General features: G+C 33.8%; 2 protein-coding genes and 1 pseudogene across 3 annotated transcripts in view; 1 reads left to right on the top strand and 2 right to left on the bottom strand.

Annotated features, from left to right (window-relative positions):
* Positions 1 to 27317, bottom strand: part of LOC143908428 (uncharacterized) — a 268255-nt pseudogene that overhangs the window by 126742 nt on the left and 114196 nt on the right. The gene's annotated exons all lie outside the window — the stretch shown is intronic.
* Positions 71 to 6563, top strand: LOC143908411 (uncharacterized). The gene is made up of 9 exons (XM_077426079.1): positions 71 to 618; positions 3586 to 3705; positions 3794 to 3911; positions 4662 to 4929; positions 5141 to 5257; positions 5339 to 5429; positions 5864 to 6000; positions 6224 to 6356; positions 6428 to 6563. Exons 1-9 carry the CDS (start codon positions 463 to 465, stop codon positions 6476 to 6478), a joined length of 1191 nt encoding a protein of 396 aa, XP_077282205.1. The 5' UTR covers positions 71 to 462; the 3' UTR covers positions 6479 to 6563.
* LOC143908408 (odorant receptor 13a) lies at positions 7500 to 13242 on the bottom strand. The gene is made up of 9 exons (XM_077426077.1): positions 12170 to 13242; positions 11589 to 11714; positions 11388 to 11508; positions 9788 to 10049; positions 9169 to 9288; positions 8757 to 8847; positions 8427 to 8563; positions 7708 to 7840; positions 7500 to 7637 (listed from the first exon to the last, which is right to left on the bottom strand). Exons 1-9 carry the CDS (start codon positions 12311 to 12313, stop codon positions 7587 to 7589), a joined length of 1185 nt encoding a protein of 394 aa, XP_077282203.1. The 5' UTR covers positions 12314 to 13242; the 3' UTR covers positions 7500 to 7586.

The raw sequence follows: 27317 nt of genomic DNA, 5'->3' as shown, positions 1-27317 counted from the left end.
ATATATATATATTATATATATATATATTATATATATATATATTATATATAAACTAAATGTATATGAGCAGATAGTTTTTATCTCCTTGGCATTAACGCTGGGACGAGTATTGACAGTTTCCATGCCATACCAATATATGGAGCAAATCAATAAGAGTTCTTTTACTGGTATTATCAAGAGAACTATTGTCTTTCGATGTATACTCTTTTGACAAAACCCACAAGAAAGGCAATATTTTCAATCGTATAGACGTGCAGTTTTACAATCTCAATTTCGCAATCGATCACAAATGACAGCGTTAGTGGTTTCGTAGAAGAAACGTTGACAGCGCGTGCAGTTACACATGGCGATCAATGTTAAACGGAATTTTCTATGAGAGAATAAACAACGTGATCTCTATATCTCTCATGAGTCGAATGTGAATTTCATTCGCACAAAGTAGCATCGGCGATCGGGGAAAAAATGCATCATGTCGACCAGTTTTTTCGAAAGTCGTGCTATAGCAATATTCGCATTCTGTTGCTCGCGTGTGGTATATGGCCCTTCCAAGCGTTAAGCAAACGTTACGCGTTGTACATCTGGTTCACGCTACTCTTTGGATCCGGAATTTCGTTCGAGGTACTTACAAGAAAGACAAAGAAATAGAGGGCGAGTGTTCCCTAACAGCACCGTACGTAGCAAGCACGTCGCTATCACTGACATGCAAATTTGTCGCACGTAACGTTACAGCGACGTCTCAACTAGGGTTCGAAACGTGATTAACATGTCGCTGTCACGTTACTAACAGCCAAATTCCTGGTGACAGAGATGTCGCGGTAACGTGTAGTATTTGTGACTTTATGCGACGTGTTGAGTACTTACTGGTTGACCGGTTTTGAAAAATTAAATTTGGTTTTACTATCCCAGATAGCCAAGCATTCCTTGGCATAAAAAGGAAATAGTGTTTGGCATAAAGTTTCCCTTCAATTGTCATATTGCTGTCACCGGACAACAGTAATTTCGTTTAGAGCAACTTAAAAGCATTATGCAGACAACGATTACTTTACGCAAACAAGCGAAAAGCTCGTAGCATACTTATTGCCATAAAAGTTGCCACAATCTGTTGGCAACCGTTTTGGTGGCAATAAAAGTCGGCAATCTAATAGGCAAAATCGGAAGCTGCTTTCCTCAATATTGAAGGCAACTTAGCAGAGCAGTTTTAAGCAGATTGACAGCAACCTGTGGGCAACTTGCTATCTGGGATATTATGTACATAAAATACTTGAGATACAAAATGCATTAGATGTACCTGATTGTAGCAAAAATTAAAACAAACAAGCATACGCCAAAGTAACGTCAAAATTTGGTTATAAATGATCAAAAATGACCAATGTAGATAACCAAAAATGACAGACTGTCTCATAGACTGACTCATAGACTGACATTTTAAAATGTTAAAAAACGTGATTTTATGACATTTTAATAACGTAGAGGATTGTGAAAATCAAAATTATATACAAAATTATAGTTAATTACGGGATTTATTGTAAAATATATATTTATTTGTTTATCTATTTACTAATTTTATGCTTTGTGTTTATTTAATTATTATCAGTCTTTAAAAATAAAGGTACCATTAACTAAAATAAGGTTACATTAATCCAAAAGTGTGCCACACATTATTATTAAAGTGGACTCAACGATACAACTGATATAAGTCCCGTCATTTATATATCGTTCTTATTATATATACCATTGTTTGATCGCCATATGTTAAATACGAGAAACGGATCCCATCGGATGCCATCTATCACATGAACCAACACTTATATGTAATCAGTAAATATTAATACAATACAATTTATATATATATAGATATTTATGAAAAGTTAATTTTGTAATACTTTATAATGTTCTATAACAACTGTTGATAATCTCATATTCTTTTCAATTATATTACACAAAAAATTATTTATAAAAATAATTTAAAAATCGTTATATTATAACGTTTTTGTATAACGTTAAGATATCACAAAAGACGTTTTAAATTAGGTATTATTTGATCATCTTGACATCATTGGACCAGTAATCACCAGTTTTTTAATTTTTGCTACAACCAAGTGTAATAATGCATCTTAATCTGTCAATAAGTATTTTATATAAATAATATAAAAAAACCAGTCTTTATAGTTTAAAAAATTTTTTTAATTATATTTATAAAAAATTGGTTATTACTGTATCATGTACGTTGAATAATTAAACTTATTGTATTATGTACGTTGTACCAATCTTCTACATTTGTATTTAACTTGTTATATAACCGGATTTAACTAACGTTTATTTATATAATATAACATATGTACATATATACAACAGTGTAAACATAACTGAAATATCAGTATCATCAACTATAAAACATTATTCTATGCAACGTCTGCAACGTAACAGTTACGTGTAAAATTTTATAATAAGAAACAAAATATTATTTATTTCCGAAATATCAATTATAAAACCGCAACAGACATCTGATTATTTTAGTTGTATATTACGTCGCTGTGACGTGCAAAAGACGTATAATAAATTCTGCAACTTTGCGACCAAAATAATACGTCTCTCTCATGTAATAGTGCTGTCAGGGTTAATTATTCCAAGGAACTGATGTGTACAGATAAAAAAAAAAAATGCGTTGCGGTCCTCCTGTGGTTTTAGATTAATCTCCGTTTCTCGTTCCCGAACGATTATACAGCATACCTTCCTTCTTTTTTCTTTTTTCCAGTAAAGGAAAAGCAAAGATTTGTATAAAAGGATCGCAACACATAATTTTTTTATTGCTTCCTCATAAAGGAAGCTTTGATTTCGTAAAAAAAAAAAAATTTTTTTGTTTTTCTGAATGTGTTTAGAATGTTCTAAAACGTCGAAAAATTGCAGTTTAAAAAAATGTCTGTATGTATGTATGTGTGTGTGTGTATTGTGTATGTATATGTATGTATGTATGTGCCAAATTTACTGAAATTTCTATAACTCCAGAACTAATCAACCAAATCTTAACGAATTATATATGAAATAGAGGTAGAAAAAACTGAAAAATATAATAGAATTAATAAAAATTGTTAATAATCAAGGGGTTCTTTTTTAATAAAATTTTGAATTTGCAGAAATGTTTGTTTACGCTTTAATTTCCGCAAATTTGGAGATATCGATCTATTTCTAATTTTATTATATTTTTCAGTTTTTTCTACCCCTATTTCATATATAATTCGTTAAGATTTGGTTGATTAGTTCTGGAGTTATAGAAATTTCGGTAAATTTGCTATAACTTCCGCAAATATTGAGAAATTGCACATTGCTTCTTTATAGTTTTTAAGTGTGCAAGTAGAACCCTTTGCTCACAAAGCTTCCTCTATGAAGAAGCCAAAAAAATAAATACTAATAATTATACATTAAATAAAATAAAAGCTTCCTCAAGAAGCTTTATAAGCGAAATAAAATAGGAGCAATGGTAGCGAGCTGTAATAATGAGGAAGCAATGTGCAAGTTTGTAATTTGCCCCCTTTTTATACATATTTTTATAAAATTTACTAATTTACTAATCTGCTACAAATACAGATGCTGTGTATGATTAAAGTTTGGCCAGATTTTTTCGAGGTATTTGATTGCTTGTCGATGCTATTTTTCGCCATAGCGTCAACGATTAAATTAATCTACACGGTGTATAAATTACCTAAGGTGCGTAAATAAAAGTGATCAAATACCATCTTAATTAAAACACAAAGTAGTTAATATGACAGAGTGTTAAGAACAAAGATGTTCACAGATCAAAATGCTTCTCATGGATATACAGGAACACTGTTGTTCTCCTAAGTCAAACCAAGAGGCTAAAATTTTGCGCTCGTATGTATTGTTTGCGCGAAGATTTGGCTACGTTTATTCGGGTAAGTTATCGATTCGTACAGTAATAATATAGAACTATCGCAACACAAAACTTTTTTTAGAATGTTTTATTTCTAGTACGAACTATGTAACATATAGCGTATTTTTTATTTCAATTGAATTATATAAATACCTTCAAGAATTAGCCGAATAATATATGTAACTTTACATTTAGAGAATAATACTTGCTCAAGAAAATTTTTGTCTAATACATCTTACATAAAGAAGAAAGATTTGCTCGTACTGATGCAAGTATGTAATTACTGCAGCAAAATTTATTAGATATCATATAGACAACAAAAGAAGACCAATTTTATTTGCTGAAATAATTTTCTTAGATTGTAAATTATTGTGCTCCAATTTTGTTGTAATAGCAAAATGTATTTGCGACGAATTAGACTGTTCGTTTTAACAGCAAATAAACATGAACTCTACTCACATTTTATTAACATAAAATTTACTCACAATTCGAATTTTTTTATTTTGTCAGCAAAATAGATCTTACCAGCATAAAGTAATTAATTATGATTATTGCAAAATATGTTTGTTTTCATATCAAGTATACAGTAGCAGCAATGATTTTGCTACGATAGCTAAGTTATTTTTCTCCGTGTGCATTTGATGCATTATTAATTTTGGAATATTAAATCTAAATATAATTATATACAAATATATTTTATATCTTTTTTTTGTAATCGTATTTTAATTATGTATTTACTAATGCCTATAAACCTCTGATACTTTTTCGTTAGCTATTATACTTGGCCACGCCGTGCTTTTCGCGTTCACACCTTTGATGACCAGATTTTCCTACAATAAGGACACGTCAAATAAGACGCAGGACACACAAACAGAATCGGCTCATCACATCAATTATATGCTTGATTTGCAAATGCAATACATTCTTCTTCTCATACAGGGCGGCCTATGTGAATTCTTTTATACGTTGATATTGACTTCGTTCAACATTTTGTATTTAACGTGCGTTCAGCATTGTTGTGGTTTGTTTGATGCTCTGAAGTAAGTTCGGCGGATACATGAAAATTAAATATTTTAAGTTTAATATTTAACTTTTACAGTTTTAAAAAATCTATATTAAGTACACTTATCTCAAATTATTCATTCAGCACTTAATTAAAATATAATATACATAATTAGACATAGATATATCTATGTATCAATAGCATAAGATATTCTTGTTCAATAGATACTATATAATATCAAACTTTAGATACCATTTGGAAAACGCATTTAAATTTGAAAATAATGACGACGACATAATGACCATGCAAAATAAATATTATTTAAATATCGCATATAGTGTTCGAAGGCACACAGAGGCAATACAGTTAGTATACACGATTCCACAATAATGTTCATAAATAATATAATCAATAATAAATTAATGTCTTTGTGCATATTATGTCAGATTTGCTACAGCCATAGAATCGCTGTATAGGCTACCATTTTTTATGCAGATGACAGTTAACGTGTTCCTGTTAAGCATTGTAGGATTTCAGGTAAATTACTTAATAATTATATGCAGTGAGTTTAAGTACAATCACATATATAACCCTTAAATGCCACACCTCTCAAAAATCTCGTAAATGACATGAGGGGTCTAAAAGACCCCAGCATGAAAAATGTCTCCTTATACTCATTAATTTTTTGATCTTTAGTTATGAAAATTTTTTTCAATGTTGTTCAATTTAGAAAAGAGAATAAAATGCTTATATTGTTAAAATTTCAATTTCAACATAGTATAAAAAATTAAGTAAACTAACTTGTGAGTACTGCTAAGTGTACAAACGGGTCAATCACTCAACTATCATCAATGGGAGCATGAGCTCCATTTTTGGCGGGAACATTTTAAAATATATAATTGTAAAGGGTCTGGGGTCCGCTGGACCCCGGGTAGCATTTAAGGGATAAATATCAATGACAAATTTTTTAGGTTATAACAAATACGGAAAACATCAATCGCCTTATGCCGTACGGAACTTATCTAAGCGGGCTTCTGCTTAACACGTTCTTTGAAAACTGGCAAGGTCAGAATATCATAGACTGCAACGAAAAGGTGTATGACTCCGCGTATGTTTTACAAAATATCCACAAAACGTTTAACAGCAATTATGAATTTTTTGTAATGGGCGCTATATAAATATCATGAATTTACAAACAAATTGCTTGATTTAACTTAATTTTTTTTCCCGGTAGTCATCTCAAAAATTAGTTTATTTTTTGAACTGAATTAAGATTAAAATTACTTTTCAGAATAGATATGTAAAGAGTGTAATAATTATTGTATTTGCAGGTACAAAATAGAATGGTACAAGATGCCGATAATGTCGCAAAAACTTCTAATAATGATCATGATGAGAAGTAGAAAACCACTGACAATAACTGCGGGGAAAGTTCTTGTTCTGTCCTATGTGACTTATAACATGGTAAGTGTACTTAATGATACCGTAAAAGGCAAGTACAATGCCGCTGTCAATAACGTGAAATTTTATTTAAGGCAATGCGTACAGGCTTCTCGTACTTAATGCTTCTACGATCCATACAATAAAAACTTGAATGTAATAGGAGATATTTCAGAGATATGTAATGGCCCTCGGAATTTTGTAACAAATAACTCATTCATTGACTCGAAGATACGTATCTCCTTATATAATAAAGCTTTGTATCTTCCATCCAAATTTTGGTAAATGTGTATAAAAGGTCACCGATTTTATCGCTACTATTAAAAATGTTATAGGGGAGATCTTTCTGAGTAATTCTAACCAAGAAAAAAGTGGGGGACGGTATTAGTTTTGATTGTTTAGAAGATACAACAAATTGAAGTTCGACATTAAAGTTTGTATATGCTGTAATAATATATTTTTTTAGTTTTAAGGGAAGTAATTTGCTGATACTGTGTATAGACAGTATACACATGTCGGCGGGTTAGGAGCTGTCGCCCCTCCCCTACAAGCAGGGGTGAATGTGGACTTCGGTTCATGAAGTTATGGATATTTTGTCCACAATCGAATTGACCGACTTATTTTATTATCATTAACGAGGCTGAGAAATTCGTGTAGTTGCATGATAAAAGCTTCTATAACGAATTGTGCAAAATCGATCAATTCGATTGTTGACAAAATACCCATGATTTTCTACGCGAACCGAGGTCCACTTCTATCCACCCCTACTTGCGGGGAAGCCGCAAGCTCCTACCTACATGTGTGCTGTCTATACACACATATATCAGCAAATTGCTTCTCTTAGAACTAATACCTAAAAAAAGTTAAAATTGTGAAACTTCAATTTGCTATTTCTTCTAAATTAATGCCGTTCCCCACTTCTTTCTTGCGTTGAATTATTCAGAAAGAACCCCTACAAACATATTTAAATAGCGATATAAAATCGGTGAGGTTTGACTTTTTATACACATTTACCCAAATTTTTTATGTAGCTAAATAAAATTAGGAAAAAATCGCAATTGCTGTATTAAAGTGTTTTTAACTCTTTTCTCGCAAATATTTTAATGACGCATTATAGAATATTTTATATGAATTTTACCAAGTGATCTATCATCGTCACTGTAACTCACAAGTCATCATAAAAAGGGTGGTAAAGGCTCAGTTACTTGTAGCTGTTATCATCAATAATTGCTTTTGAATTGCAGCGAGCCTCACTCATTGCATAGAGCAGAGGACAGTGAAGTAAGAAAACGACGTGCGTAGGACCTTAAAATGATAATATATCAATCTTTACGGCAATACAGTATTAGATGTCATTTTGGAAAAAAAGTCTTACAGCAGAAAAATTTGCTAGGTTTAAGGTGTATAGATTGCCCGCAGTTATTTTAACTGGCACGTAACTCCTCATCAACATAATGCTGATCACTTTTTTCACTCTCAGCGAAGACTGATACCATTGTCCATTAGTTCTAAAAGATAGACGTGTCGGATTAATTTTTTTAGTTAAAAACCCTGGTGAAAAAATATCTTAGAGTTTTTTGTAATATTAGTCATAATTAGTCAAAATTTCTTTAAAATTTTTAAGACTTTCTTGGAATTTTTCAGATTATTTATACAAATTAAAACGTTTTTCAGAAAGACAGACAAAATAATAATGACATATTTCAGATTTTTCCTGCCAACTATTTATAGAAATCTGAATAAATATGAGGAAATTCGCGCAAGTTATCTGAAATGTTCATACATAGGTACTGAAATATCCCCAAAATTTTCATCCAATTATTTCTGAAAGTATCTGAAAAATTTTATATATTTTTTTCAGAATTTTTTATAAATCTAAAACATAAAAGATTTTTAGAACATTTCTGAGAATGAGTAATTTTTTCACCAGAGAATCACCTATTTATATACAATTATTCTTGGCAAATGTGTGTTTATAAAGCGGTTGCATAAACCAGATGTGTGAATATCTGAACAGCTGTTATTGGACATTAATCGTTTTTAGAAATTGGCTATATGAGCTGCAGCAAAATGCTTCCACTACGAGATACTTACGTGTACGCGAAAATTTTGTCAGCATAATCTGATAACTGCTGACCCGGCCAGGTTTCGAGGAAAAGAACGGAAAGCAGAGTCACCGTGAACGATGCATATCGCAAAGCTTCGTTTGGATCGCTCAACTTTACCACTGCCTAATTTGTAAATATAAGTTTATTTTGTCATACTCTCACATGTATAATTATACAAGTGTGTTTAAAAAATATTTTTTAATCTTAAGTATGACATCATAAAAAAAACGAAGCTTTTAATAGACATAAAGTTTATCAGTTTGATAATAATTATAGTCGCTTGTGTGTTTTTATAATATTTGTATTCAGCACTAACCTGGAATATTGTGAACGTCATGCCTATCATATTGCAACCTAGTTGAAAAAAATACGATGTCTTATTCGCAACCTCAATACGCCTAGCATATCTTCATGTCCGAAAAAAGTTAATAAAGTTAATAAAGATATATATATATATATATTTTATATATATATATATATATATATATATATATATATATGCTAAAATAGATATTCCATAAAATATATTTTAATACTGGGCGGGGGAATCGACATAAAGAAATTAAATTATTAAATAAAGTACATAATGCAAATAAATATACATAAATTGAATAGAATATGTACACACATAAAAAATGTCAATTAACATAATTTATATTAAAAACGTTATAATGCACATGAAATTATCAGCAACAAAGGATATAATGTAGTTATTCAGAGATACTAACTCTATTATGTGATTGTGCATGATTACACAATTCTTTACATGTTTGTACGATGCAGCCTCCTCTTTATCTGAATGCTTTATGTCTAAAGTATCTGCGTCAACAATCCGTGCTAGCCGATATCTAAAAAATGCTCATTGATAAATGTATCTTAAACATAAGTCGGATCCAAGGATGTTGAAATTCGATCGAGTGATGTAGATGAAATACGTTAATATTTAAACTTAATATCGTCGTCTCTACCTTGGATAATCATATATCGTTCTATCTTCACGACGTGGTGTATGGATGAAACGAATTCGGGTAACGTACGCATTAATAAGACACTCAATGACCAATGACAAATATTTATTCCACAGTCATTCTTTCTTTCCCGCTCAATAATAATCGATTTACACAACAACAAAATGTATATATACATTTCTATGTATCAAATATTTAATAAAACATGTAACAAATATGTGACAGTATGAAATAGTTCAGTACGAGATGAGATAAACACCGATCAGATTTCTCGCAAGTAACATATTATATGTAGACGCGGGTATACCAAACACACGAGAATTCGTTTTGAATGAAAAATGTTGTTCAGTCTTACAAAGTGCCATTATTGCAGAGTTACCCTAGGATCTCGCACATCCCACATTCATGTTGAACGTGAAACACCAGCATTGTGTCGATCGCCACGACGATCGTGACGAATCCGAGGGTGCCAATGTACGAGTGCACCAGCAACGGGTAGTAATACTTCTCGGAGTCTATAAAGTATTCCGTGCGAAACATCAGGGGTCTACCCTCGGAAATGTTGTACAACCCCATGTAGCCGGCTGTGTTTATTATAACCGGTACCGCCAGAAAGGGAGCCATTGAGCCATATAGGGAGACTGTAAATAATAATAATAATAATAATAATAATAAACTTTATTAACGGGTAATAAACCCTTTAGCGTACAAAGAGAAAAGAAAAAACAAGAACAATAAGATAAAATAAATATTTTACAACATAATATGGAGAAATTTAGGTTACAAGAGTAGACGAGAAAGTTTTTGTTTAAAAGTTGATACAGAGCCACCAAAAAAATCAACCCTATTGGAGAAATTACTTGCAGATATTATTAGCCTATTTACACACGAATTTGCGCTATACAAAGTACGGTGATACTCGATGTGGAAGATGGAGTACTGTCTTAATTCTCTATTCGGGATGTTGAAATAGATACGTTCCAACAAAACCGGACAATCAATAGAGTGATTAAGAAGCTTAAAAATAAATGTAAGATCAAAGGTTAGTCTCCTATTTTCTAACGATAGCAGATTTAATCTATCTAATATAGTGCAGTATTCATGGCAAGTAATTGACATGGGATTACCTAGCCGATAAGCGGCCATACGCAGGAATTTGTGCTGCACACGTTCAATCAATAGCTGATGACATTCAAAATACGGAGACCAAACTATGGAACAGTACTCCAACTTGGGGCGAACTAACGTACAGTATAATAATTTTAAAGTGGTTATATTCTTAAAAAATCTACCCCATCGGAGGATGAATCCAAGCGTTCTATAAGCAGATGAAACTATTGATTGTATATGTGCATTAAATGATAAGTCCGCACTGAACAAGACCCCGAGATCTCGAGCTTCGCGCACTGCTGAGAGAGGTAAACCATCAAGAGTATAGTTATATAAATATGAGTTACGTCTACGAGAAAAGTGAATAACAAAACATTTAGAGACGTTAAGCCGAAGACAGTTCCTCCTACACCAGGCCTCAAGTTCAAATAAGTCATGTTGTAATAAAAGCGCATCAGCAGGTCCATTAATCCGGCGGTATAATTTAAGGTCATCAGCATACAGTAAGAAAGAGCAGAATTTAATAAAAGCAGCTATGTCATTAATAAATAAAATAAATAAAACAAATAAAAAATAATGTATCAATCAAAAGTCGAACCTGGCTTGTAACTATTCAGCTTAACGTACGGGAGATATTTTAGCTTCATTTAAAAAGTATCTACATCCTGTATAAATTTCAATTTAATTATATTTATACATATAAATTTAAATATCACATATAGTGTACATAAATTATATGTATATATCTATATGTTTAAAATTTGTACCGTTTACATATTATTTTATATGTACTAAGTTTTTTCGCAAAATTAATCTAAATTTAATCGCGGTATTTCAAAGAAAGCCTTTGCTTTTAATATAATTTTTACCTGCGTAAGCAAGCGTGACTTTTCTACCCATCGTGTAATTTCTACAAAGAATATGATACTCGTGACTAAGCTTTGAATAGATATTCCAATCGTCCGCCATTGTGAGAGCGAGCCTCTTCATCTACGTTTAATATGACGAATAACTATACGATTAGTATCAGAAAATCGATTATTCTCGCATCTTCGAGAAAAAGGACATACCTGCTTATGATTGTACGTATAATTAATATATTTACAGACGCACATTAAACTAATTACAAAAGGCGACGAACCCTCCATAAACGCGTCGATGTCATCCGCAAACCAAGCAGTAATCATGCCGCCACCCTGCAAAATTTCTCAAAATGCATGACCACATCTAATTTAAGATATATCATATAGTTAAATCAATATTCTCCGAAAAAAGAATATATAAGCTTGCAAAAATATAATACACATGTCTTCTTGCAATTTCGAATTGGTTTAAAAATGTATAATCTTATATTACGCTGTCGTCCTGACAAGTTATTGTTAACAATTCCAATTTAAAATTGAGAATGTTAAGTATTGTTATTTTAATAGTATATTATTTGTTATAATTATAAATGTGACTTGTTATTCATCAAAAGATAAAAATATAGTTTCTAATTTAATAGTCCAATTTAGTAATTTACTTCCATCTTGATCACCGTTGATCTTTTATATATACGCACAATTAATTATTAGCTTGTTTTTTGTTTCACGATTAATTTATAAAAACTTATCTTTTGCGTTATTTAAGGGACATTTAAAGAGGAGTTTACCTGAATAACTGCTTGAGCGAAAACCGCAGGCACAAAAACGGATTGGATGAGAAATTTTTCCCAACTCTCCTGGTACGGCCACTGACCGATGAGGCACATCAGGATATGATTGATACGCATATATTGACTTTGAACACTGTCCATCTTGACGGTTTTGTGGCAGGTATAGCACTAACGCTTGCCAAACCTTACCAAGCGGAAAACATCCACGCGTGGGGAGGAATTCATTGGCTTCGTCAAGCATTCCGTTTGGTCGGCGCGTAATTGAGAAAAATTGCACCGCGGAAGGAAATCGAATCGATATGATGTAGCACGCACAAGGTGCACGATACGTGTGCACAAGGCAGCTAAAAGAAAGAGATAAATTCTCTGTACACTGTCTTTTTCGTGACCGCGCAATGCGAGGGGTTGAGTTAAGCGTCGAGTATTGCGGAAAGTTAAAAGTGTATACGCAACGTTTCGCTTAAACCTCCCGGTTGTTTCTTATACAGAAGGAAAAGATCGGCGTGAATTTTACGTCAATTCACTTCCTTCCGTTGTAATATATCGTTCGCAGAGCCTACTCTACTTTCTTTTCATACTTTCCGAGGTAATACGCTTTACACGACGATACTTCTATAGTACCTGTTAGATATCCCGATAACGCTGTGCGTGTAATGTTAAAAGAATTATTTTTAATTCGACCACGCGGAAGTCAGAGACAGTCTAAGAGAGATGGAGATATACCATCTATAAAAATCAAATTGTACGCGTTGCTTTCGAAAAATACATCTGATACAAGACTAATCATTTCGATATATTACTTAATATATCGAATACTTAATAGTAATGTCTTAAAGATGTCTTAATGACGTCTTGAAGACGTCTTTAAGAGGTCATATGTTCCGATTTGAGACATGCGTGTTGACTGGGATAGTTCAATGATTATTAAATTAATTGTTATGTTCAACTATTAAATTATGTGTTATGTTCATATATGTACTTCTAACAATAATATTAATTATCTTGTTTTTAATACTTACGCGAGATATACATAACATACGTACAGATTTGTATGACGATATCCACTATTATCTATTAATCTCTGAGCATTAATACATTCGAAGCATAGATGAAAGGTTAACGCACACGTTACCGCTAATTTATAGTCTAAGAAGCTCAGACAGATCGTCCGATTTTGACACAGCCTAAATGACATTACATTGATTACATTAATTGTGACCGGATAATTAATCAATATTTTAATTGTAGGAGAGCGACTATACACATATTATTTTGTAAATTTGGATTACACAATAGACTTTCTGCACCCCTCCCCCCCAAATATTTATATTCATATAATTGCGATAAAAATGTATATCTTTCAACAAATCTTTTTTTAGAGGGGGGATTCCACATACGGCAAAATACCACTATAAAATCAAAATTCAAATTTGCTTGTTACATTACAAAATACAAACATTTAAACAAGGAGAAAATTTTAAGAAGCAGACTAGCATCTTGAAATTTTTTCACAGATATATGACAATCCTAAAAGCATTCAATCAAACATACAATATTAGTAATAGGTATATTTACATATCCTTCCAACATATTTGTGTTTAATATGTGTTTAATATTGTGTTTAATATACATTTTAACGTTTGAGAACGTGGTAAGAGAATGTGAGTTTACGGTATTCTACACACGTCAACCCGATTCCGCAGAAGTTAACTCGCAAGTGAATAATTTCACATTATTTATGAAAAATTTTTTATGTCCTGGAAACTAACGTTAGGCCATAATTTATTACATGTCAGTTTTTGCTTATTTACGTATATTCAGCGCGTTTAATATACATTTTAACGTCTGAGAACGTGGTAAAAAAATGTGAGTTTACGGTATTTCACACACGTCAACCCGCAAGTGAATTTTGCATTTACAAAAATGTGCTTGTACCCCGAAATTTGAGGTTATGTCATAGAACTGTACATATCAATTTTTGATAATTTCCGTACATTCAAGGGGTTTAAAGTATTTCTTAACATTTGAAAACGCGATATGGAAACATAAGTTTAAGTTCCCAATAAGAACAAGAAGGTATAATATACGTATATTTATGGTATTAACGTATAGTATAAACATGATATATTAAACGTATATGACTTGAGTATAATTTTCGTTTCTATGACCGTCTCATATACGTTTTCATATATCAATTTTTATTCGCGTATTAAACGTTATACATATACGAATTAAATTCGAATAATTATTTACCCGACATAAATAAAATTATTTATTTCGAAATTTTATTACCATTTTTTAACTAAATTTATTTCTTAAGATGCAGTCCATGATTATAAATATTTTTTTGTATTTGAAAAACACACTTACCTTGGTGGGATTTGAACTCGGGACCTCTCCATCGTGAGCCAACTGCCTTACGTGGTAGACTATTTCTTAATTTGATGTAAACGTTATATATAGTCTACATATGTCATAACCAGCGCAAATATATAATTTTTCAAAAATCATTTTAAGAAACAAATTCAGTTTAAAAAGAGTAATACAATTTTGAATTGATATGATATAATATTTCTTAATGTCGGGTGAATGTCAGAAACCAGTGCCGGCTCATTATGAAATGTTGTGTTCGTAAATATATTTATGAAAAAAGAATATAATAACGAAAAAGAATATAATTAAAATTGAATAATCGTACCTGAATTATAATCGTATTCTCCAAATGTTTATGTTTTTCATTTCATAAATAATATTTCAACGAATTTGTAATTAGCTGCACAGGATGTGGTATAAAATACGTTTATTATTTGTTAAAAATTGCCGCGGTAAAAGCATATAAATATAATATACGCTCAACCTTTTATTAACGTATTTAAAAAGTATATCATACCTGGATATTAAATCCTATTCCTAAGACGTTATTTAAAGGGATATTTTTTGCAAATTATAAACGTATTAAAAAAACGCTTATTTAAATAGAATATTATATTATTTTTATACGTATTATAAACGTAGATTAATTTCTGGTGTTACATAAACTATTTTTCAACGTATAAAGTACGTTTATTATTTGTTAAAAATTGCCGCGGTGAAAGCATATAAATATAATATACGCTCAACCTTTTATTAACGTATTTAAAAAATATATCATACCTGGATATTAAATCCTATTTCTAAGACGTTATTTAAAGGAATATTTTTTGCAAATTATAAACGTATTAAAAAAACGCTTATTTAAATAGAATATTATATTATTTTTATACGTATTATAAACGTAGATGAAATTCTGGTGTTACCTAAACTATTTTCCAACGTATAAAGTACGTTTCGTATTAAACATACGTAGTAAAAACGAGTGTTATAAACGTATATTACACTATCGTATAAAAAACGTTAATTCTATATATACGTATATGCCATATACCTATACCAGTTTTATACCATACTTACGTTTAATATACGTATATAAAACGATACTGTTCTTATTGGGTTATTTCGCAAGCATTATCCCGCAAATCAATAAATTTTACATGATTTATGAAAAATTTTTATGTCCTGGAAACTAACGTTAGGCCATAATTTATTATATACATGTCTGTTTTTGCTTATTTACGTATATTCAGCGCGTTTAATATGCATTTTAACGTTTGAGAACGTGGTAAGAGAATGTGAGTTCACGGTATTCCACACACGTCAACCCGATTCCGCAGACGTTAACCCGCAAGTGAATAATTTCACTTTTTATGAAAAATTTGTATGTCCTGGAAACTAACGTTAGGCCATAATTTATTACATGTCAGTTTTTCTTATTTACGTATATTCGGCGCGTTTAATATACATATTTTAACGTCTGAGAGCGTGGTAAAAGAATGTGAGTTTACGGTATTTCACACATTACGTCAACCCGCAAATAAATAATTTCGCATTTACAAAAATGTGCTTGTACCCCAAAATTTGAGGTTATGTCATACAACTGTACATATCAATTTTTGTAATTTCCGTATATTCAAGGGATTTAAGATACTTCTTGACACTTAAGAACGTGGTATGGAAACATAAGGTACGGTATTTTGTAAATATTATCCCGCAAGTCAGTAATTTTACGTTATGGCCAAAAATTGTTCGTGTCTTGGAAACTAACGCATCATAAAATGGTGCATGTCTTGGAATCTACTATAAAGTATATATATAACATGTCTTGGAATCTATCATAAAGTATATATTTTTTCCAAGCCAGTCGGATCCTGGAAACATTACTGTAACGTTACTGTCTTGGAATCAAGAGACACGGTAGTGTCTCGCGCCAAGTACACGCGGAGCGAGACCGACCGTGACTCTTTTACGCGACGCGACGGGTTGCGAGTACCCGAGATGTTGAGATCTCGATAACGAGTGAACGGATCAAGTTCTAAGTAGGCTTGATCGATAGCTTGGGGTCCAATTAGGGGGGGTTTCTCTCATAATATTCCGCTACGTGCCTTACGAGCGGAGATATTGCGACGCAAAGTCCAAATGTGAAAATTTATTTTTAAGATACTCCTCCTCCTCCTCCTAACGCCGCGATCTATCAGAGAAACGTCACTTTCACTTTTTCGACGCTGGCGGCGCAGGTATCGCCAGTTTCGATATCGCGCGCGTATTTCGAAATTAGGTCGATAGACTTATCGGTCAGAGGAAGATTTCTATTTAGGTAAATTAGGTATATATATAATAAATATTGAGTCAACGGAAAAGAAGGTTCTCTACGCTTGGCAGAAAGTGCCGCTAGGGAATTTTTAAGTCGATTCTTATGAATCAAGCTTGAATTTGATGTCTATGTATCCCAGGTTGCCGATAACGAGGTCCAGATAGTGCGCTTTATAGTTATCGGTGTCCAGGTGTAATAATACGTTGAATTCGATGTCTACGTGTCCCAGGTTGCCGATGACGAGGTCCACATAGTGCGCTCCGTAGTTTTTGGTGTCTACGTGTATTAATATCTTGAATTCGATGTCCACGTGTCCCAGGTTGCCGATGACGGGATCCAGATAATGCGCTTCATAGTTTTCGGTGTCCAGGTGTAATAATACGTTGAATTCGATGTCTACGTGTCCCAGGTTGCCGATGACGAGGTCCACATAGTGCGCTCCGTAGTTTTTGGTGTCTACGTGTATTAATATCTTGAATTCGATGTCCACGTGTCCCAGGTTGCCGATGACGGGATCCAGATAATGCGCTTCATAGTTTTCGGTGTCCAGGTGTAATCGTACGTTGAATTCGATGTCTAGGTGTCCCAGGTTGCCGATGACGAGGTCCACATAGTGCGCTCCGTAGTTTTCGGTGTCTACGTGTATTAATACCTTGAACTCGATGTCCACGTGTCCCAGGTTGCCGATGACGAGGTCCACATAGTGCGCTTCATAGTTTTCGGTGTCCAGGTGTAATAATACGTTGAATGCGATGTCTACGTGTCCCAGGTTGCCGATGACGAGGTCCACACAGTGCGCTCCGTAGTTTTCGGTGTCTACGTGTATTAGTACCTTGAATTCGATGTCCACGTGTCCCAGGTTGCCGATGACGAGGTCCACATAGTGCGCTTCATAGTTTTCGGTGTCCAGGTGTAATAATACGTTGAATGCGATGTCTACGTGTCCCAGGTTGCCGATGACGAGGTCCACACAGTGCGCTCCGTAGTTTTCGGTGTCTACGTGTATTAATACCTTGAATTCGATGTCCACGTGTCCCAGGTTGCCGATGACGAGGTCCACATAGTGCGCTTCGTAGTTTTCGGTGTCCAGGTGTAATAATACGTTGAATGCGATGTCTACGTGTCCCAGGTTGCCGATGACGAGGTCCACACAGTGCGCTCCGTAGTTTTCGGTGTCTACGTGTATTAATACCCTGAATTCGATGTTCACGTATCCCAGGTTGCCGATGACAAGGTCCACATAGTGCGCTCCGTAGTTTTTGGTGTCTATGTGTATTAATATTTTGAATTCGATGTCCACGTATCCCAGGTTGCCGATGACGGGATCCAGATAGTGCGCTTCGTAGTTTCCGGTGTCCAGGTGTAATCGTACGTTGAATTTGATGTCTAGGTGTCCCAGGTTGCCGATGACAAGGTCCACATAGTGCGCTTCGTAGTTTTCGGTGTCCAGGTGTAATAATACGTTGAATTCGATGTCTACGTGTCCCAGGTTGCCGATGACGAGGTTCACATAGTGCGCTCCGTAGTTTTTGGTGTCTACGTGTATTAATATCTTGAATTCGATGTCCACGTGTCCCAGGTTGCCGATGACGGGATCCAGATAATGCGCTTCATAGTTTTCGGTGTCCAGGTGTAATCGTACGTTGAATGCGATGTCTACGTGTCCCAGGTTGCCGATGACGAGGTCCACACAGTGCGCTCCGTAGTTTTCGGTGTCTACGTGTAATAATACCTTGAAATTGATTTCTAGGTGTCCCAGGTTGCTGATGACGAGGTCCACATAGTGCGCTTCATAGTTTTTGGTGTCTAGGTGTATTAATAACTTTAAATCTGAATATGTGCGTTCAGCCGATATTCCGCTAGCCTAGCAATCGTGAGCAGTTGCTCGTTTTTGCTCGTTTCCTCTCTTTTTAATCCAGTAAATCAAAAAAGAGGAAACGAGCGAAAACGAGCGACTGCTCACGATTGCTAGGCTAGCAAAGTATCGGCTAAACGCACCCAATGTAGGACACGTAGATATCGAATTCGAAATATTAATACATGTAGACACCGAAAACTACGAAGCGCACATGTGGACCTCGTCATCGGCAACTTGGAACACGTGGCCATCGAATTCAAGGTATTAATACACCTGGACACCGAAAGCTATAGAGCGCGCTATGTGGACCTCGTCATCGGCAACCTGGGACACCTAAACATTGAATTCAAGCTTGATTCATAAAAATCGAATTAAAATTTCCCTAGCGGCAGAATTAAAATTATGTCATGACATAATAAAAATCGCTGAATTAAAATTATGTCTAGACATAATAAAAATTGGACAAAAATTATGTTTAGACATAATAAAAATTGGATGAATTAAAATTATGTCTGACGTAAAAATAATTATCAAAAATATCGATACCTGAAGATATCGGTACATATACAGTTGCGAACAACATTCAGTAAGACACGCAAATAAAAATAAATAAAGAATTTTACAGTTAACGACTTATTAACATTAATCATGCTTTATTGCGATTATGTTTTATGTTGAAATTGAAAAATATATACAAGGTGTACAACTAAAAGGGTTACAAATTATTATTTTTAAAAAACTGAGCAAAATATTAAATTGTTGTTTTCTTTAGAAATAATAGTCCGTAACACTTTTAGCTTCATACCTTGTATTATATACGGTTTATGAGATTATAAGATATATTGTTTATAAGATTAAGATGCGTAACACTACAAAAAGGCGTGATATCCGTACAAAATTACCTTTTAAAAAAAAAGGTAAAATGAGCGCCAAGTACACGCATAATAGTGTATATGTATTATGTTGTTACCCTGTTATGTTGTTACCTCGAAAAAAACAAAGTGGTAGTATTATACCTCCAAATAGCTTTATCCTGTACATACTGTTTATACAATGCGTAATATACTACAAAAAGGCGTGATATCCACACAAAATTACCTTTTTTAAAAAAAGGTAAAAAAAGGCGCCAAGTACACGTATAGTAGTGTATATGTTGTTACCTAAAAAAAAAGAAAGTGGTAGTATTATACCTCGAAAAAACCTAAGTAACAAGTGGTAGATCTTTATATCTCGAAAAATCTCGAAAAAATCTTAGTAGTAGTATCTTTATTTCCGAAAAATTATAACCCAAGTGATACACGTCACAAAATTATGTCACCTTATCAAAAAGAAGAGTCGCGCTTCAAGTGATCTATTACAATTACAAAAAAGAAATGATATCTCTTTAAGTTAGAGCGCCAATTACAGAGAGAACATGTATATTGCCTCAAAAAATAATTGTTGCACTACATTGAAAAATCTTTACATTGTGTCAATTAGAAAAGAATGTATAATAACAATTTTATAAGATTAAAAAATTTTATTTAAATTTAACAAGGGAATACAAGATATTTAAATACAAAGTTATTTACATGTGTATTTTTTAATGGCCACAAAGAATTACAGAAGTAACAGTACAAAATAAAAATATTTTATTAAAATACATAAATTTTTCTTGTAAAAAAACTTGGCGCTGCTGGACCTTTTAAATAAATAAGGACAACAATAAATAAAAATAATTCAGAAAAGAATACAATGGGAGTAATATTAAATGATTATCAGCGTGGATGTGGGAGTGAGTGATATGGGTGTGCGTGACTACGCGGACGGCGGATAATGCGGCTTATAATTAAGTATAGAATAAGTTTATTTATTTATTTAAAATTTCGAGGTCTAGCAGCGCCAAGTTTTTTTACAAGAAAAATTTATGTATTTTAATAAAATATTTTTATTTTGTACTGTTACTTCTGTAATTCTTTGTGGCCATTAAAAAATACACATGTAAATAACTTTGTATTTAAATATCTTGTATTCCCTTGTTAAATTTAAATAAAATTTTTTAATCTTATAAAATTGTTATTATACATTCTTTTCTAATTGACACAATGTAAAGATTTTTCAATGTAGTGCAACAATTATTTTTTGAGGCAATATACATGTTCTCTCTGTAATTGGCGCTCTAACTTAAAGAGATATCATTTCTTTTTTGTCATTGTAATAGATCACTTGAAGCGCGACTCTTCTTTTTGATAAGGTGACATAATTTTGTGACGTGTATCACTTGGGTTATAATTTTTCGGAAATAAAGATACTACTACTAAGATTTTTTCGAGATTTTTCGAGATATACCATTACGAAAGTGTCCTGGAAAACATTATTTTCCAATATCTCAATAAGTAATTGGTTGATTTAATTTTCCTTTGTAGAATAAAACCAGGGTGTTAGGGGGCGCATTGAAAAATATTAAAAAAATAGGATGTCCCGGAACCGACCATTTGACAAAGATATATATATATATATATATAAATTTAGATATTACATATATTTTACATAGCATATAACTGCGGGGAATATGGTATTCGTTATCTATACTATTATTATAAAGCAACACAGGGTTTGCAGTTTTTTTTTATCGCTATGATCTCGAAAACAAATGGACCAAAATTTTTACCAAGCGTATATGAAATAGGGGTAGAATTTTCCGGGGAGTGTTATAGGATGTATAGTTTTTCGTTACAGATCTTCTGGAAACCGGTTTTTTTAATGTCTTCAATTTTTCGGTAAATAATTGACGGAATTTCAAAGAATTGTATATAAAACAGAGGTTGAATTTTCCGAGGAGTGCCATAAAGTGTATAATTTTTTGTTACCGATCTTCTGGAAACCGGTTTTTTAATGTCTTTAATTTTTTGGTAAATAATTAACGGAATTTCAAAAATTTTGTATATAAAACAGGGATTGAATTTTCCGGGGAGTGCCATAAAGTGTATAATTTTTTGTTACCGATCTCTTTGGAAGCCGGTACTGAAATTTTTGCAATTAAAAACCATTTGACCGAATTTTTATTAAAAGTATATGAAATAGAGGTAGAATTTTCTGGGGAGTGTAGAAGTAAAGTGTATAGTTTTTTGTTACCGATTTTTTGAAAACAGGTTTTTTTAATTTTTCCAATTTTTCGAGAAATAATTAACCGAATTTTTACTAAAAATATATGAAATAGGGGTGGAATTTCCCGGGGAGAACTATAAAACAGCAATTAATAAATATAGGAGAGAAAAATAATTAATGACAATGGTTACATAAATATTGACGAGAAAATAGGAAAGGTTGTAAATACTATAAGGAGTACAAATAAGTTTCCGCCGTTTTTTATCAAAAAAATCATTCCCAACGATTTTAAACGATGTGAAATTGCTTGTTGAGTCACTCCTAACGTAAGTGCAAGTTCTTTTTGTGTTTGGCACGAATCTTCCTCCAATAATGCTTCCAATTTCGTGTCTTCGTACATTTTCGGCCTTCCGCTACGTTCTTTGTCCTCGACGTCAAAATCACCGTTCTTAAACTTTTGAAACCACTCACGACAACTTATATGCTTCTACAAGCAATCAATGTGCCTCAGCTGCAGATTTCTTCAAATTAAAGAAATAAATCAAAAGTTCCCGCAAATGACGCTTATTCGGCTCAAAATTCAACATTTTCGCATGAAAAGAATTATGTGATGCCGATACATGTCTGATACTATGTCAAGTTTATAGTGTAGCCAGATGTCCAACCTTACGATATAACACTTTACATCTGACAATTTCAAACATAACCTCCTAGTGGGACCATCTATTGTAAAACGGCGGAGACTTATTTGTACACCTATTATAATCGAATTGATTGATAAAATTTACTCTGATATTGAAAATTTAGTAGAGAAATCTTATAATTGGCCATGTGAAAGCTACGCGTATGAGAGCCATGCATATGGAGAGAGGGAGAGAGAGAGAGAGAGAGAGAGAGAGAGAGAGAGAGAGAGAGAGAGAGAGAGAGAGAGAGAGAGAGAGAAAGAGAGAGAGAGATTGATTGATTGATTGAGCTTTATTAGCCTTCTCGGCTATTTTTTACATAAAATATCTGTAAATTAATTCCTCTACATGAGGTACAATTTATTCTCTTAACCTACGTTTGAAAGGTTCAATTCTTTCACATTGCTTAATTTTTATCGGCAGGGTGTTATACATGTTCAAACCTTCATAAAATATACTTTTCTGTGCGCTTCTCGTCCTGCGATATTGAATTCTAATATTCTCAGCCTGCCTCGTTTGCCGTCCACTCACATCTCCTACTATTTCTATCCTATTACTTAAATGTTTTGGCATTATGCCTCTTACTATCTTAAAAATAAAAATACATACATTGTACATTAGCCTCTGTCTTACATTCATAAACTTAAGGGTTTGCAGCATCAATTCTACTTTTGTGTATCGCGAGCATTGCAGTATGACTCTCATGGCACGGTTTTGTGCCACTTGCAGTCGATTCAGTTGCGTCTCACCCATGCCTATTAACATCGTTGCGCAATATTCAAAGTGAGGCGCTATGATAGACTTATACACAGTACATCTAGTGTACGCCGATATATCATTTCCTATTCTATTCAGAAAACTCACTTTTTTCCCTATTTTCTTTAACATATAATCACAGTGATTCTCCCAACGGAGTTTACTATCGATCATTACACCCAGATGTTTCGCTATCTCGACACGCTCAATTATAGTTCCTTCCAAACTTTTTACTATTATGTCTGTTTTAATTTCTTTCCTTATACTTCTAACTATCATATATTTGGTCTTATCTGCATTCATTTTTAACATATTCACATTCATCCATTCTTCAAGTATACCGAGCACCATATTTAGTTTTATTTTTAATTCCTCACAACTTTCTCCTGTTACACTTGCGGTCGTTTTATCTGCGAATAATCTAAATATACTTCCCTCCGGACAGACTTTAACTATATCATTTATATATAAAATAAACAATAGAGGTCCTAATACTGATCCCTGTGGCACGCCATATACTGTCTCAATTATTTTAGAACATATATCATTGAATCTAACTTGTTGCTTTCTATTACTTAAATACGATATTATCCATTCCAGTACCACTCCTCTTATTCCATACTGATATAATTTTTCCACTAATCTTACCCTATCTATTGTCTCAAACGCTCTCCTAAGATCCAGGAATAACACCCCCACCATTTTTTTCTCCTCAATTATCAACTTCCATTCCTCGATAAAACTTTGAATTGCTGTCTCACACGACTGCTGTTTCCTAAATCCCGATTGGTATTCGGTTATTATTTCATTGTCTTCTAGAAATTTTTCCAATTGTTTTTTTACAACTAACTCTAATACTTTTTCATATATCGGTAACATATTGATCGGTCTATACTCGCTCGCTTTTTTTGGTTTGTTTACCTTTGGTATCGGTATTATCGTAGATGTTTTCCATCCTTCTGGAAATTTACCTGTCCTAAGCGAATCATTAATTACCCCTACAAACTCATCTTTCATCACAGGTAGCACCATTTTCAGTATATCACTATTTATCCCTTCCTCTGTTCCGTTCTTTCGTGGTACTTCCCTAACAATTTGTTCCAGATCACTTGCACTAATTGGCTCAAAATTTTCCATAATTCCCTTATTCTCGATTACATAAATAGGTCTCCTACCTGTGCCTTCTATCCCCTTATTACTAATAGATTGCACAATGTTGCTAATACTTTTTACATAATATATATTAAATTTATCAACTATATTGCATTCTTCTATGTCTTCTAATATTTCAAAATCTACATTATCGATGTTCTCTGAACCCCCATGCTCACCTTTAATTAATTCTTTCAAAGTTTTCCACATTTTTGTAGGATCACTCCTATTATTATCTATCATATTCTCATAATATTTTTTCTTTTTTGCCCTAATAAGTTTAACTACTGCATTTCTTTCATTCTTGAAAAATCCCCAGTCCTGTTCTTTGCCTGAGCTTATTGCTCTACTGTGAGCCTCATCCCTTCTATCTGTTGCCATTCTAATTTCATCTGAATACCACATTTTCCCTTCCCATATTTTCGGAATCTTAACCTTTTTCTTAGGTGCTACAGTATCCATTACACTTACTATACTATTAACAAATCTCTCCGCCCTTATACTTATATCTAGCCCTTGACCTTGCTCAGTTCTTTCTTCCATTATTCTAAGAAATTCATCTGCATTAAATTTACTATAGTCCCTGCCTCTGAATTCTTTATATTTATTTCTCTTTTTATTCATATTAGATTCTACTTTTAGCCATGCATGGTCCGTTATTTTCGGTTTCTCATTCACTTGTACCTTTATTTTTTTATTCGAAAAAATTAAATCCATCATTGTACGACTATCTTTTGTAACTCTCGTTGGACAATCAACGTATTGCCTCATCCCTAGGTTTTGCATTACCGTTAATAATTTCTTTGTGTAAAATGAATCTACCATTATATCTATATTAAAGTCCCCTATCACTATACAGTCATACTTTATTATTAGATCTTCAACCGTATCTTCCAAAAATCTCACAAAATCGACATTTGACGCACTCGGCGAATGATACACTACTGCTATCATACCTTTATATAAATTCTCTTTTATTTCTATCACCACGCTCCAACAATTTGACACTATCTTTTTCTTATCAATTATTTTAAATTTAATATCATCTCTAACATATATATATATATATATATATATATATATATATATATATATATATCAAGAGACACGGTAGTGTCTCGCGCCAAGTACACGCGGAGCGAGACCGACCGTGACTCTTTTACGCGACGCGACGGGTTGCGAGTACCCGAGATGTTGAGATCTCGATAACGAGTGAACGGATCAAGTTCTAAGTAGGCTTGATCGATAGCTTGGGGTCCAATTAGGGGGGGGTTTCTCTCATAATATTCTGCTACGTGCCTTACGAGCGGAGATATTGCGACGCAAATTCCAAATGTGAAAATTTATTTTTAAGATACTCCTCCTCCTCCTAACGCTCTCATTCAATATTATTATGATTATCAGAGAAACGTCCCTTTCACTTTTTCGACGCTGGCGGCGCAGGTATCGCCAGTTTCGATATCGCGCGCGTATTTCGAAATTAGGTCGATAGACTTATACGTCAGGAGGAAGATTTCTATTTAGGTAAATTAGGTATATATATAATAAATATTGAGTCAACGGAAAAGAAGGTTCTCTATGCTTGGCAGAAAGTGCCGCTAGGGAATTTTTAAGTCGATTCTTATGAATCAAGCTTGAATTTGATGTCTATGTATCCCAGGTTGCCGATGACGAGGTCCAGATAGTGCGCTTTATAGTTTTCGGTGTCCAGGTGTAATAATACGTTGAATTCGATGTCTACGTGTCCCAGGTTGCCGATGACGAGGTCCACATAGTGCGCTCCGTAGTTTTTGGTGTCTACGTGTATTAATATCTTGAATTCGATGTCCACGTGTCCCAGGTTGCCGATGACGGGATCCAGATAATGCGCTTCATAGTTTTCAGTGTCTAGGTGTAATCGTACGTTGAATGCGATGTCTAGGTGTCCCAGGTTGCCGATGACAAGGTCCACATAGTGCGCTCCGTAGTTTTCGGTGTCTACGTGTATTAATACCTTGAATTCGATGTTCACGTGTCCCAGGTTGCCGATGACGGGATCCAGATAGTGCGCTTCATAGTTTTCGGTGTCCAGGTGTAATCGTACGTTGAATTCGATGTCTAGGTGTCCCAGGTGGCCGATGACGAGGTCCACATAGTGCGCTCCGTAGTTTTCGGTGTCTACGTGTACTAATACCTTGAATTTGATGTCCACGTGTCCCAGGTTGCCGATGACGAGGTCCACATAGTGCGCTTCGTAGTTTTCGGTGTCCAGGTGTAATAATACGTTGAATGCGATGTCCACGTGTCCCAGGTTGCCGATGACGAGGTCCACATAGTGCGCTTCGTAGTTTTCGGTGTCCAGGTGTAATAATACGTTGAATGCGATGTCTACGTGTCCCAGGTTGCCGATGACGAGGTCCACATAGTGCGTTCCGTAGTTTTCGGTGTCCACGTGTCCCAGGTTGCCGATGACGAGGTCCAGATATCGCGCTCCGTAGTTTTCGGTGTCTAGGTGTAATAATACCTCGAATTTGATGTTCACGTGTCCCAGATTGCCGATGACGAGATCCAGATAGTGCGCTTCATAGTTTTCGGTGTCCAGGTGTATTAATAACTTTAAATCTGAATGGGTGCGTTCAGCCGATACTCCGCTAGCCTAGCAATCGTGAGCAGTTGCTCGTTTTTGCTCGTTTCTTCTCTTTTTAATCCAGTAAGTCGAAAAAGAGAAAACGAGCGAAAACGAGCAACTGCTCACGATTGCTAGGCTAGCAAAGTATCGGCTGAACGCACCCAATGTAGGACACGTACGTAGATATCGAATTCGAGGTATTAATACATGTAGACACCAAAAACTACGAAGCGCACTATGTGGACCTCGTCATCGGCAACTTGGAACACGTGGCCATCGAATTCAAGGTATTAATACACCTGGACACCAAAAAC

Source organism: Temnothorax americanus, unplaced genomic scaffold (genome assembly GCF_048541705.1).
Source record: "Temnothorax americanus isolate GAGA-0224 unplaced genomic scaffold, ASM4854170v1 Scaffold94, whole genome shotgun sequence".
Taxonomy (NCBI): Eukaryota; Metazoa; Arthropoda; class Insecta; order Hymenoptera; family Formicidae; genus Temnothorax; species Temnothorax americanus.
This window is presented reverse-complemented; position numbering and strand designations above follow the sequence as displayed.

Coding starts and splice junctions, on each gene's coding strand:
- LOC143908411 (XM_077426079.1), top strand. CDS start 463: ATGCATCATGTCGACCAGTTTTTTCGAAAGTCGTGCTATAGCAATATT. Junction 619..3,585: donor GATCCGGAATTTCGTTCGAG/GTACTTACAAGA, acceptor CTACAAATACAG/ATGCTGTGTATGATTAAAGT. Junction 6,001..6,223: donor GAAAAGGTGTATGACTCCGC/GTATGTTTTACA, acceptor TTGTATTTGCAG/GTACAAAATAGAATGGTACA.
- LOC143908408 (XM_077426077.1), bottom strand. CDS start 12,313: ATGGACAGTGTTCAAAGTCAATATATGCGTATCAATCATATCCTGATG. Junction 11,509..11,588: donor ATACGTACAATCATAAGCAG/GTATGTCCTTTT, acceptor TATTAAACGTAG/ATGAAGAGGCTCGCTCTCAC. Junction 7,841..8,426: donor GACAAAATTTTCGCGTACAC/GTAAGTATCTCG, acceptor TCTATCTTTTAG/AACTAATGGACAATGGTATC.